The sequence below is a fragment of the Morone saxatilis genome, unplaced genomic scaffold, assembly GCF_004916995.1.
Source record: "Morone saxatilis isolate NCDOM2014 unplaced genomic scaffold, NCSU_SB_2.0 Contig8, whole genome shotgun sequence".
Taxonomy (NCBI): Eukaryota; Metazoa; Chordata; class Actinopteri; family Moronidae; genus Morone; species Morone saxatilis.
The window spans coordinates 12,537,046-12,552,054 of NW_023340257.1; the positions used below are offsets into that span (position 1 = coordinate 12,537,046).

At 40.2% G+C, this 15,009-nt stretch overlaps 1 protein-coding gene across 1 annotated transcript in view; it reads left to right on the forward strand.

Annotated features, from left to right (window-relative positions):
- The window catches only part of aasdhppt (aminoadipate-semialdehyde dehydrogenase-phosphopantetheinyl transferase), a 12,064-nt gene extending 4,678 nt beyond the window's left edge, over window positions 1-7,386 (forward strand). Inside the window, exons 4-7 of the mRNA XM_035679410.1 lie at window positions 294-415; window positions 1,219-1,380; window positions 5,707-5,775; window positions 6,646-7,386. Coding sequence (XP_035535303.1) covers window positions 294-415; window positions 1,219-1,380; window positions 5,707-5,775; window positions 6,646-6,813 — 521 coding nt within the window. The 3' untranslated portion in view covers window positions 6,814-7,386. The remainder of the gene's footprint in view (window positions 1-293; window positions 416-1,218; window positions 1,381-5,706; window positions 5,776-6,645) is intronic.
- The last annotated feature ends 7,623 nt before the right edge of the window (window positions 7,387-15,009 follow it).

Genomic DNA, 15,009 nt, shown 5'->3' on the forward strand with positions numbered 1-15,009 from the left:
GTGTGACAGTCACATTAAAATCTGTGGTGTTATGGGATATTTTAGAGAGGAAACAGTCCTCACTCATCTCAGAAACAGAGTATGTTTGGATAATCTCAGGGTCGCTTGTTTCTGTCTCTGTTTTACATCCGGCGCCTGCCTCCATCTTCCTCCCTCCTCATTTTGCTTTCCCTTCGTCTCCCTCCTTCCTGTTCCCTTTCTGTCTTTGCTCCGTCCTTCTTCGCCTGTCCTCCTCCATCTCTTTGAACCTCACACCTCTCCTCCCTCCCTCGCTCCCCCATCTTCCCCTCCAGGTAGCAGCTCTGTGCCGGAGTTTTTCCGCATCATGACTCGTCAGTTTACAGCGTACGAGTGGAGCGTCATCCAATCAGCCGGCTCTGAGCACCAGCAGCTCGCCACGTTCTACCGCCACTGGGTAACCATGGCAACCATACTACCCTATCGCCACATTGCATCGTTGCTGGCCCCCACAGGCTGTGTTTTCTGTGCGTGTGTGTGTGTGTGTGTGTGTGAAACATAGGGAGAAAATAACATTGCAGATGTCCTTTAAGACTTGCACGCATACATGTGTGAATTTCTCTCCTCAGCTCTCATTTTTCTCCAATTTTCTCTTTTTCTCACATTCTGTGCTTCTCTCTGTCTGTATTTCATCCTCACACATACACAATTGCCCTTTCTTCAATTTCCCTTTCTCAGTTTCTGACCTTTTTTTCTCTCTCATGTATTTTCTTTCTTGGACACACACACACACACACAGATGGACAGCGCTAAGTAAAGATGTTGCGAGATTGAGAGGGTGGCACAGAGACGTCAAGCTCTGATATCATCACCACACTGTTGACTAATGGCAGAGTTCGACGGTTGCCATAGCGATTAGCCTTGTAATACTGTTATTGTGGCTCATTGGCTGCCGAGCAGGGTTGGTTTTGCCTGAACACACATACACACATTCACACACACACAAAGTCGCTCTTTTGTGTACACACTGTTATACATGTGTGCATAGATTCCCATCTGTTGTGGTTTTAAGTTATTGTGCTGCTGAGCCAAAATACTCCACACACACACACACACACACACACACACACACACACACAAAAAAGCACACACACACATACTCAAAGAAACAAACTGTCCTTCTTTTGTGCCTGATCAATTTCGGAATATAACTAGTAATACTTTCACTTAGTTTACTGGATTTCCTCCTTTTCCACCAAGGCCCTGAAGGAGAGCTTCATCAAAGCCATCGGCACGGGTCTGGGTTTCAACCTGCAGCGGGTGGAGTTTCACCTGCCCTCTGATCCGCTCACTCAGGGCCAGCCACTGAGCCAGACCAGGATGCATCTAGATGAGGAAGAAGAAGAGGATTGGATATTTGAAGTGAGTCTTTTTGAAGGCAGGTGTGAAGAGTTTGGAGGACAAAAAAAACTACCTCAGAGATTTCTAAAAACATAAAGATAAAAAAGACTTTTTTATTTTCTGTCAAAAGACACATTTAAAAGACCAAAACAGACCAAAGACAAAATATTCAAGACTGGTTCAGTTTCCAGATTAGAAGTGAAAACAAAAGGGAGCCAAAGAGATCACTCACAGCAGTGTGCAGTTACACACTACAACTCCCATGCTCAATTACCAGATTGGCATTCTGCCATACCGTCTTATTTTCTGTGACTTTTCTGTGAATATTTTGTGTTCATGCTTGATTCGGATTCTTCTCACAGTTTTATTTTGCCCAGAAGAAGCTGTGCTCAATGCTAAATGTTGTTTTGAGCACAAATTAAAGCAGGGGTCTCTAACCGCCGGCCTGTGGGCCATATCCAATCCCCGTCTTCTGCAACATGATGTCAAAAATATAATTTAATCCGTCCCGCAAAATTATTTTATGATTTTTTGTAATTGTTTCATATCAGTTTAAACTATGCCTTGGTATACAGTATAAAATACTAAAACACAATTCTGTTGCAGAATAATGGCAAAGGTCAGAAAGAAAAAGAGCAGGTTTCAGGCCTTCATTTGTTGTTGGGCTGCAAACAACAAAGATGATATAAAATTATGCTAGAAGAATTTATAGAAACTGCTGTTATGATTTTAGTAATGCAAGTATTTACAAAATACTGCGCTTTCTTGTTGTACTTGTACGTTGAAGTGGCCATCTAATGAGGTGACAATACCAGCAGTGGCCCCAAGCTAATTTGAGTTTGAGACCCCTGAATTAAAGACATAGTTCAACATATTGTTCCTTTTTGCTTTGTTGCTGAGAGATAACTGAGAAAAAATACACCACTTTCATATCAGTCTGTTAAATAGGAAGCTACAGCATGCAAACAGTTATCTTAGCTTAGCATAAGGGCTGGGAAAGGGGAAACAGCTGACCTGGCTCTGTCTGAATGAAACAAAATCTGCCTACCAGCACCTCAAAGCTCACTAGTTAACACACGTTATATCTCAACATAATCAAAATAGGATATTTCCAAAAGTGTTGAACTGTTCCTTTAAGAAAGTAGATTATGTAGAAATTCTTTCAGTTTTCATTTCCTTCCTTCAGGCTGCATTTAAAGATATAGTGTCAGGTTGAATACTGCTACTACTGTTTTTGTATCATATGTACATGGTTAATTTATACTTATACTATAAAATAAAGTTAGGCTAGTTTGATAAATACTTCTTGGGTACATATTATCAGTGGCATTTTCTTTAGAGTAATGTGTAAAACCTGTTTGACTCAGACTTCAGAAATCAGTGAACTTAAAAGCAGCGGTTCAAAGGCGTCGGCAGCTCTGCTGTGGGGTCCTCCGTACCCCGTCCCCCAGTGTCTGCCCCCTTGAAAGCATCTGCAAAGTGAATCACAGGTGGTCTTACAAAGAAATACACACAAGAGACTTGCAATAGGGGGGCTCTCAAGTGGCCCTCCAGCCCTCCTAACACCATGACAAGAGATTAGAGGAGTGCCAGAGCGGAAGAATCATCTGTTTCCATCACTCCTCTCACCCCCCTTCTATTTCCCATTTCATCTCCTCTTTTTTTGCTCCTCTCATCTTCTTGTCTCCTCAACTTCATTTCACTCTTCTCTCCACTTCTCTCTTTGATGTTATATCTAATATCTCTTTCTCTTTTCTCTCTCCTCCATCATTTTACTGTACCTCCTCTCTTCTTTCGCCTCCTCTCCTCTCTTCCCCCTGTCCCCCTGTACTTTTCCTCTCCCCCCCCCCTCTTCCCTTCATGCCCAGTGGCAGAGGGATTAACAAGTGCCTGCTAAAAGGTTACCACTGGTTTGAAAAGCCTGATGTTACGTCTCATCTCCTCTTCTCTCTCTTGGGGTCTTGGAGGTTTAATGCTGTTTTAGTGTCTGTGTTTTCACACCAGAGAATAACAGCTCACTTATATTGATCGCAGGTAGAAGGTAATGCATGTGTCCCCTTTTTAACTATAGATTGTTGGGCAAAGTGAAGTAACAGCAACATACAGAATATAGAGGTTGTTTCAGGAGCATGAAGGATGAAGAGATGCAAGTTGTCTCAATGTGACATTTGGGTTAAAATTACCTTCATCAGGTGTTTGAACATCACAGCACTTCCATAAAGTAGTAGTAATACCTGAATGCTAGACTACAATACATTGGTCAGTTGTTGAATTAGACACTGACCAAATGCAAAATGTATGTAAAAATATAAAATGGTTTAAACTATTTTGATAACCAATATGGTTTGAGTCACTTGTCAAGCAAAAATGCCAAACATTTGCTGGTGCCAGAATGTTAATATATGAGCATGTACTGCTTTTCTCTATGTTATGCGATTGTAAATGACATACCTTTGGGTTTTGACATCTGAAGATATTATGTTGGGCTGTAGGTTTTTTTGTGATTGCCATTTTATTTACAAAATAATGAACTGATTAAGCTAGAAAATAATTAGCACATAACTGACAATGAAAATTACCATTATTTGCAGCCCTAATGATATTAATAATTATAAATATAAAACTTATAACATATAACATATAACATATAAAATATAACCAGCAACATCCATATTAGCAAAACATTTTTTGGATTTAATGCTGTCCAAAAGTTTAGGAATAAAAAGTAAATATGGGTATAAATATTATAAATATTATACACCAAAGAATGCAACTCCACAAAATGCCCCAGCTGGCAACGTTAAATGATTGATAATGACAAATACTAAATTTGTCCTCAACTCTGAAAAACGATAGCAAAAACAACAACAATAATGATTGACACAGTGCTTTACATAAAAGCAAATCACAACATTTACAATCAAACAAAGACGGATACAATAAAATAGAATAAACTTAAAGACAAGATATGACAAGATAATAATATCCTATAAAATGAAGCATAACATAGATTATAATGTGTAAGGAGAGCTCAAGGATAAAATAAAATCTCACATTTAAATGTTTGAGTACAGTAAAGTGTAATGACACAAAGACGTGTGCCTCATAATGTACAGGCCGTTGTTCCAGTCTGCACTTACACACCTCAGTGGAGCGCATCGTCACATTGTATGTCCTTAAGAACAGCGACACACATCATTATTTGTGATCAGTGAATGATTGCACTGACCTCGAGAGGTCAAACAACCTCGAGCTGAATCGATTTTTTGAAATTTGCCTTATACACAAATAGACATGCTCAGAGCTCCAAGTGTTAACAGAGAGTGGAGATGAGCAGCAGTGCTGTTGACCGCGTGTCCTCTGGCTCACTGTGAGCTGATTGGCTAGATCAGAGTGCAGCGATGAGACTTATTACTTCCTGCTGACCTCTGGTGATGTCACCCCTGCAGCCTCTAGACACAAACACGGAGGGACATAATAACACACATTCAAATCACACTGTAACAAAAATGGTGCTTTCCTGTGATACAGCTTATCTCTATGCTCCCGTACTGTCTGCCATTTTATAACTAACCCCCCACTACACACACACACACACACACACACACACACACACACACCACCACCACCTGTTACTCCCACATATACACACTCAGCTATTGGCCTTTAATGTCCAAGTGTATTTTTGCCAGTTACAGAGGCAATTGCGGCACAAATTGTATTTTGAGTAGACGTTATAGAGTGGATAAAGTATTTCAAACAAAATCTCTTTTGAATGGATGTTTTTTTAGGATAATTAAGCCTCAACAGGATAGATTTACAGTGTATATATTGTATAATATAGGAGTAGTAAGGAGGCCAGCAGTGGAAAAAATCCTCCCTTGACTCACATAAGCAAGGCTGGAAGACTGGATATGGATCTGATTTTGCCACATGTATTAATTATATATGCTGCAGAATGGATTTATATCTTCAAGCTAGGCGCTGACATTTTTCAGTGAATACATTTACGCTTGATGTTTCCTGGTATCGTAGGCACCCGTTTCTGCTCGGGAAACAATGTGTGACTTTTAAACGCAGTGGTTATGTGACCTTCACTCGCTGTCCTTCGAATTGATGCACGAGATATTTACATGCATGTATTCAATGAATTATGCAAAAGTGGCCGCTGATAAGGATGCACATATGCATTATTTGTCATATAGTATTTGCTCTATATTTTATGATATGATATTGCATTCTATAGTATTTGCTCTGAATTTGAATGTGAAGGAGAATTTTTTTATTTAGTATGATATGCAGGCTGTTTATTTGCATGTGCTGAGGCGTGTGTGTTTATGTCTGCAGGAGAGCCTCCTGGATGATGCTCATCATGTTGCTGTAGCACTCGGACCAGCGGACAAGCCAGGCTCTGCAGTAAGGACACATAACATTCGCATTTTCAACATTTGACAGTTGCTCTCATTCGGAATAACTGATATTTTTCCTCGGGATGCATTATTAAAGGAACATTTTCAAAAGTGATGTAAGAGATGTTTCATTTGCAGCCATAATGCTGCACAGTTCTCTATGTGTCTCTAATACCCCACCGAAGAGGCACTTAAAGAACCAGTGTGTAGGATTTTGTGGCATCTAGCACACACTAGCAAACACAAAAAACACGAGCTCCCCTATTTAGAGACAGTGTTTGGTTTGTTCCTACTGGGCTACTGTAGAAACATGCCGGGCTTCATATAGCTATAAAACTGTGGTAAGGTAAGAAGTCAGAACACTGGACGTCAGGAACGAAATAACTCTTTACAGCTGCTATAATCAATATTTCTTATAAAAACAGTGAATCAAATGACAATGTGACAATATGATCACCAATAGTAATGAACCTGCAGAGAATTATTATATTGTTTAGCTGTCCAGCCTCCAACTTTACTGTTTTGGTTCACTCTCACCGCGCTCATTGCGACTTTTTTGGCAGCAGCAGGAAGTTGTTTTTATTAAAAAAGGTCTATAAACCCACTGTACACAGCCTGGTCAGCACCAAACCAGACATACAGAGACAGTCAGCGACCAGCTGGTGAATACAGTGGAGCTGTTAGCAGCTGAAGAGCCAGACAAGTTGGTAGAGACCAATAACAGAGCTAAAAAAGGAGAACTTACATTCACCAGGTGACTAAAAACATATCCGAATATCCCAATATATCGATGTTAAAAAGAAAGTCTTTATATGTTGACCTAAATTTGAAAAAAATAATCACTATACTCAGTGATTTAAGACTCTCTTCTTCTCAGCTTCTTCATCCATCTCTTCCTCCTGCCACCACATTCACGCTGCTGTCGTTCAGTGAGCTCATCGCCTCAGCCTCACCTCTGACAGAGGAAGACTCCGCCTACTGGGACAGCTTCAAGATGAAGGCTGAAGCTCCACAGAGACAGAGAGATACACACACATCCAAATGACCACCTGTCTTACACTGACACTCACCGGCCACACACACACACACACACACACTTCAGAAGTGCCAAAAGAGCACACATACACTGACATTGAAGCTGCTTTCTCATTCAACACAAGTCAAGTCCAAACAGTCAAGTTTATTTATAAAACCAAAAATCACAGGTTTGTCTCAGAGGATTTCAGGATCCATACAGCATCTAACACCTTATGTCTTCAGGTTCTCGGGGTTATAGATCCACTGCAGGTGGGGCATGGATGACCAAATATGAAGTGGAACAAAGAATTTTCTGTTTTTATTGTATTGACCTTTATTTCACTAACATTCAACTTGGATCCTTTTTTATTAGTTTTGCATTCCCTATCATAGTTAATGATGATTTTCGAGCCTTCAAACAACACACTGATCGAAAGACATTGCTCAAATGGTGTATATAGTGTATAATATGTAGGATAAGAAATGCATAATTCACAGATGAATAGGTTATGATTTATTGAATATATTTACTTTTTAGTCAAATTCCTATGTGGATGCAAGGATCAAATAAACGGCTGTATGTAACCATGTATGTGCACAATGTATGTGTCTCTTCACAGTCATTTTTCCTCTCAAGGGCTCTGTTTTTTTTAAACTTTCATTTCTTTAGGTTTTCCAGCAGTTATTGTGAATTTAGTGCAAAGCAACACAAAGTATCCAAATGTTCTGGTGTTTTTTTTTTTTCAAGTTTCACTCAAAATCACTTTATTTTACATGGGATTTTGCCATATTGTGCCACATCGATATATTGATTCAACCATATATTACTCAGCACTGTGCCTCTATGTGTTGTGTTGTGTGTGATGCTTGAGAGTACAGCTAAATACCTCTCTCATCTTTCTCTCTTTTTAACTGTCCCCCATGTTATCTTGCATTCATTTGTCTTCCTCCATGTTATCTCTCCCATTTTCTCTCTTTCTTTCCTTTTCTCTGTCTCCATCTCGTCTCCATCTGGTAGCGTATCTATTTTAATCCAGGACATTTAGTTGACCATCACGTTCTCTCTCTCTCTTTCTTTGCGGTTCATTCTCGTAGGACAGCTCGTAGATTCGGTAGCAGTCTGCACATTTAACCCTTCTGTCCGCATCTCATTACTTTAATAGCAACATATAATCATAAGCTCCCCCCCCCCCCCCCCCCCTGCACACACAGATGGAAATGACTGGCTTGGAAGTTAGAGGTCAAGTGATATGTACATGCAGTTGCGTATGCATTATGTTTGTGACATTACACACGGCACCTCCCCTTCTCACCCCTGAGGCGAACAGATACATAAACACTAGAGGTGACAGCTGCAGAGCATTTGGCTCTGTTACCGTCATTTTTATACAACGTAGTGAAACCAAGATCAATGAATTATCTTGATGCCAAAACTAATGGGAAGTTGAGTTCATATCAACAACAGATACAGAGACAGACAGGCATCCTAAGAGCAGGAAAAACACATTATTGGTAATTATATTTCTGATCGACAAATCTAGAATTATCTGAACTGCCATGACCTCACACACAGGGCTCTGACACTTGACTTACCGAGCTGTGGTACATGGACATAAGATAACATGCATGACCTGCACCTGCTGCTTTCTTTATGTCCTCCACCTTCTTTCTATCTGTTTTTTATGCCTAGCCTTTTGAGAGAATACAGGTGAATTATTGGTATTGATGGAATGGCAACCTGCTGTCCAGATGGTTTCATGGAGGTCCTTTGTCAGTGTTTTTATGTGTGACACACACACACATACACAAGTATAGATAGTACAGTGTGTCAGTGAAAAGGTGCAGTCATTCAAGTCCATGTTTATGAGCATGAGCATGTAGTGTGTATGCTGTGAGTGAAAGAAATAGAGCTTGAAAACACACACAGACATGCAGTTATTGCCTCCAGCTGGAGCAAATTAGTTTGCCTCCTTGCCGTCTTAAATCTTGTGTTCTCTGCAGCAGTGAAGGAGGAGAGAGGCGGCAGCGGGGTCAGACTGGAGTCACACAGGCTTTCCTAAGAGAGACGCCATTTCTAGTTGCCTCAGGTTTATTGGCATGTCGGAGAGGATGGAGACGAGTGCTTTGGGCATCAGACTGAGAATTTACCCTGAGAGAAGAGAGGAGACCCTGCTCAGCCTGCTGTTGAGGATAAGAGCAAAGTTTCTTCTGGAATAGGAGGAGGACATGTTGTGCCACATTTGGACTTTCACTGGCACATTTAAAATAAGTTTAGAGTTACATAAATGTTTTTTAAGCCCCTGCTTTACAAGTAATACCATTTTGTACCATGACAGTTACGCTTTGTGTTTGAATAAATCCCTTCATGTTAATTAAACACAGAAACTATGTAGGAAGGGATAAAGTAAAAAAAAAAAAGTAGAAAGAAGCTCATTTACTGAGCAGATACATATAGACTTGTTAGCCACGTTGGCATAACGGCTCTAGAAATATCAATATCAGAGGACCAGGACTAGAATTATGGGATGGATTGCCATGACACATTCATGTTCCCCTCAGGATGAATTGTAATAATGTGACGTTTCATCTAGTTTCATCATCAGGTCGAATTTCAATGTGGCAGATACATGCAAAATGACATTCCCATCAGTATTATCTGTACTTTGTTTTTAGTGCTAACCTTATATATACTCTCACTGGTGCTGCAGTAAGGAGTCCATAATTATAATTGAGTTAGCATTTTTACACTCTCAGGTCCCTCAGCATGACGGCAACTTATTTACTCCACGTCTACAATAGGTTCTTGACAATAATAATTTATACTTATTTGCATTCTGGCTGAGAGAGGAGAAGATCGATACCACTCTCATGTCCGTTCATTAAACTTGAAGCCAGCAGCCGGTTAGCTTAGCTAAGCATAAAGACTGGAAACGGAACCAGCTAGCCTGGCGCAGTCCATAGGTAACAAAATCTGCGTACCAGTGCCTCTGCTTTACATTTTGAATATATGAATTTAAAAAACAAGATATATAACTTATATATATATATATACTATATATAACTAACTAAGCTTTTGAGGTCCTGGAACTAGCATTTAGCTCAACGCAGCACTGAGCAGCCCATTGACAATATATATCAAGGCCTGATAGCATTGCTGTAGACTCTTAGTGTTTGTTTTGAATCTGATTTTTAGGAGAATGATTACTTAAAGGTCACATATTAGCAAAACACACACAGTTATATTTGATTTCCAACTCTTGTTTCGGAGAAAGGTAGTTAAACATGCCGGGTTTAAAAAACAATTTCTTCCTCAACCACTGCAGCTGAAGAGCAAGATTTAAGCTGAAGCCTAAAGTGATTTACTGTGGTGTCAGAGACCAGACTTTGTTATGTCTTTCTGGCCAGCTGGAAAACATACTCAAAGGTTTTTTTTTCTCATGGACACTTGATTCTTTGGTACTTCTAAGGGAGTGGGATGCTACTTTGATGTAGCTGGCAGCTTGGAGCCAGCAAAGAGGAGGTTGATGTTGCCTTGAGTGAAGCTTTCCTTTTTCAGTCCAAGCTTTGAGGTTCATGTTTGCTCACATATGAAACAGTGTCACTGCAGCTGATGAGAAGTCTCGAGTCCTTGTGTCGATGGAATTAGTTATCATTCTCAATCATTCAGGCTGTTTACACTTTAATCTCGACTTTGAAGTTTGGTCTAATGTTTCACTTTTGCCATTCTGCACTCCTAGCGGTTTTCAGTGCCGTAGTACAAAAGCCGTAGAAAAGCACAGTGATTATAAGTAGAATCCATTAGGACGAAGTGGATTCTAGCAGATTATTGAGATAAAATAACAGGTAAGAGTTTGTGAAAGTTAAATATAAATCAGTCAAATCGACATAAAACATACATATCACTAGTCGTGGCCCCTCGTCATACATCTCTGGTTCATCAATCGGGCCAAATGAGCACCTAATGAGAACAGGAGAACATTTAAATCCAGCTTTATTTGACTTATGAGGAAACACCATGCTCCGATCATCCCTCAGCTGGGTTTTTTTGTGCATGCGTGTGTTGGTGCATGTGTGTCATCAGTCATCATACTGTTTATTTTTCCCGTGCTTTGAAACGTGCTCTGCGCAGCCCGATGTGTGATTAGAAAGTTACGCCACATTTGACACAATCAGGACGCACACCGACAGGCACAGGGCAGATAGGTAATACCTCCACAACCCAATCAGAGACATTAGCACATGTTTACACTTTGATCTGATTACAGACGCACCCATTGTGACTCTGCTGCATGCTTGAATAATCATGTGTTTGTGTGAGCCCTTGTGCTGACTGTTGTGCATATGTGTAAAAATGTGGTAAATGGACTGTACTTAGTGCCTTTCTAGTCTTCCACTCGAAGCGCTTTTACACTAAATCCATCCCTTTACATTCACACACTGATGCACGGCATCAGAAGCAGTTTGGGGTTCAGTATCTCGCTCAAGGACACTTCGACTTGCAGCCACAGTGTGTGTTTAAAGTTGGGTTGAAGTTAACAGGGAATCACAGAGGATGCTAAGTTTAATCATTCCTTTCCTCGTGGCATAATCATTTCACATTGTTGATAAATCCATGTTTGACATATTTGTTCATAAAGATATTTATCCAGGATTGGCCTTTTCAGTTGGCAGGTGTTTACGGCGTCAGCGTGCAGAAATAAATATAATGACATGCAAACTGCAAATTTTAGTCCGAGTAGTTCTCCCCTTACTTCCTAATCTTATGTCTTCATGTTTTCTCCTATTATTTTTTTTCCCTATAGAATACCTTCATCTTTATCAAATTGTACACACAACATATCCACTTCATAAATTATCTTTGCTTCACTAAATAATTTAATGAAATGCTCTGTATTTAAGATTTCTTCTCCAAAACACTGCATTAATCTTATGCGCTCTCTGCCTAATCATATACTCCATGCTGTGTGTGTGTCATATTAATAGCACCGAGGCACTGGTGTGTATTTTCATCTGATCCTCCCATCATCACCTGCCTGGCTGACATCAGTCACTCAGATTTCTGATGGGAATTACATTGATTATTGGTTCTGGTTGAGGGAATTCAATTTGTCCTTGGAAATATTAAAATTGCAGTGCTGCATTTATCACCTGTAGATTAGCTGCAGTATCCTTTATATAACGACATGTAAAGCATATGTTTGTTAGTGAGAGTATATATTACTATACACTTTACATTGTAATGTAAGACTATGTTCTATTGTCAACAATTTGTCCCCAGACCCTAAATGTTACATTTAAACCCTTAAACCTAATTTAGCCAGCACAAAGGGAAGAGTAAAGCAGCTTATCTATGAAGAGAAGCTGAGCTTGTTCCTGGTTTCCAATTACAAAAATCAAGGAGAACAACAAGTCAATTTTTGTCTTATTTCACTCAACTAGTTAAAAAAAATATTTGAGGGAATAAACAGGCCATGCATTTTCTGATTCCTCATGAATTTTTCAAAAGTACCAGCTAGTTTAAAGGTTGTTTTTTATAAGATTCAAGGATTCATTTGGCAGCGAGTTTTCCCCCGATTTCTCTCCACACTGCAGATAGCAGCAGGCAATCTACTGACTGTTTGAATTGTGCGTTATGCCAGACTACACCTAATAATCCTAATGCTTAGCTTAATCCTAAATCCAATACCTAACCGTAGATCAGATCCTTCGAGCATTGAGAAGTAACAAAATACACACACACACACACACACACATACCAGATTCTGGGGAATGACATTTGCTAACCTATCTGTTACATGTGCAGAACAAACGGCCTCAAGACACACATACACACATTCGCACAACTTAATCACAACCACCGTCGCTGCCCTATTTTCCATATGTAACTGGGGCACCTACAGCCAGCCAGCTGTATTAATGCAAACCTGTGTGTGTGTGTGTGTTCTCAGCCATCTGCACAAATGCAATCTAGTGCTGCAGGCAGAACTCTAGCATCAGTCACAAGGGCATGATGGAGAGGAGGGGGAGGGAGAGGGCAACAGGAGTGTAAGTCCAGTTTCTTTGGCCAGAAACAGGGAGGATCTATTGGCAGAAATTGAATATGATATAATATTCATAACTACAGTTTCATTAATGTATAATCACCTGAAAATGAGAATCATTAAGTTTTTGTTAGCTTAGAATGAGCCATTTTATCTTCCACAGAGGCCGCCATGTTTCTAAAGTAGCCCAGAACGAACAAACCAAACACTGGCTCTAGATAGGACCTTTCACCTTTTCCACCTGAGTTTCTCCCACACACTCACAGCCCGCGTTCTCAGTCATCAACTACTAACGCGAGCTGTGTTTAGTTCGTTGTAATCTGCAACTTAACCGCTATTAATCCTGCACACTCCCTTTAGTGAAATGTTCAGGATCTTGAGAAAGACATTACGGATTAAGTTAAGGCCAGAGAGAACGGCTGTCACTCAAAACAAGCATCTTCTTCTGTGGTGTTACACATATAACTGTGGGAAGCGAAAAGTCAATCTATAAAGAGACACGGTTAAATCTGCATGAAATTACCTTCATGCTGACAATTTGGAGGAGATGTGGTCATATTCCCAAACTAAACTACTCTCAGCACACAGTAATGCCAACTTTCAGACTGCCAAACTCATTCTGTCGTCCATGAGAAGAAAATGATTTTTCTGAAATCGTTTCACTGCATCTGAACCATATTTTCAGTCCTCGAGTGGAGACTCTCAAACCGGTGATGTGGAGCTGCTAGTCGTGCAGGAATAGCTGGTTTCAGGGAGAGGGAACGTGAACGAGCAGAAATTGGATGTTTCAGACCAGGGGAGGTGGGATGGAAACAGGGGGACCCCCCCCGGGGTGGATGGAACAAGGGGAGGGGGCGGGCGGGGTGCAATTTATGGAGAATTTAAGAAAGAAGTAGAATAAAAGGATAATTGAAACTGAAAGCATGACAGAAAGAAATGCACTGAGAGACAAAAGACACCTCAACCTCAACCTGTTGCCAATAACAGCAACAATCCTTAGTTGAGTTAATCAAATTGATTGATAGCTGTAACGATTCATTAACACACACACACACACACACATAAGCCCATGAAACTAATCAGTAATTGTGAGCACTCAGGATGGTCATGGGGGCACAAAATCAATTCACCTTTAGTCATTGACATACATACATAGACAGTGTTAACGTCAGGGCAACGTCAGAACTGCCACAGTGGTTTAGACCACAGTCTTGGTCCATTGCCCCCCAGAAAATATGTTGTTTAAACTATAGCTATTGTCACTATATGTTAAAACCAGGGTGACAAAACACAGCCAAAAAAAGTTAGAAACTAGTGTGATTGTTCAAAGGCAAATATTCTCCTTAAAACTGCATTAAATGACGACCTGTGTACTATCTGCTAACAACTCTTTTCAGCAGCTATGAACTCCTTCCTGGACAGTCATGACAGTGTTCTGAAAGGCAGAAAACAGATAACATTGAACCAGACACTCATTTTGAGAAAACAAAAGTTGTTTTCTCCTGATAAATGATCCTATTATTTGGAGTAATCAGCCTTTTACTTTCTCAAGATCACGAGATAAATTAACTATTTAATCCCGAGATAATCAGCTTCCACAGATTCAGATCTTTTGTGTGCCAGGTTCAATATATTCCGAGACACCAGAGACTATCTGTGATTTGTCTTTACATTTCCATTAAAACTCTGTCAGCGCTCTCACATATTGCGTATTTATAGTACATCCATATGACTTAGCAGTGCACTCTAGCTGCCTTTGTATTTCTGGTTTACTATAGCTGCTGCCTGAATGTTTTCACTGTTGAGTATAACACAGTATGACTGTTCGAGTTTTAAATCACTAAAAGTACTTCATGAAATCTTTCAGTTCATAGAGTCTGAAGTAATGGGCAGTGAGTTGAACAGCTGCGTTACACCAGGCACTATAAAATCTGCACATGCACATACAATCCATCCACAGCCAACATCCATGCACTGTAAGCAGCAAGTATGTGCTGATGCATTAAAAAAATACAAATAAAATAGCCACACCCACACCTGCATGTTTGTACACATGCACACGGAGTGATTTGTTTTGACAGTATGAGTGTCCTGTGGGAGCAAAGCATCATGCATCAGCCCAAAAATAAACCTCACTCTAGGGTAGGAGACAAAGGGCATGGCCATCACACACACACACACAC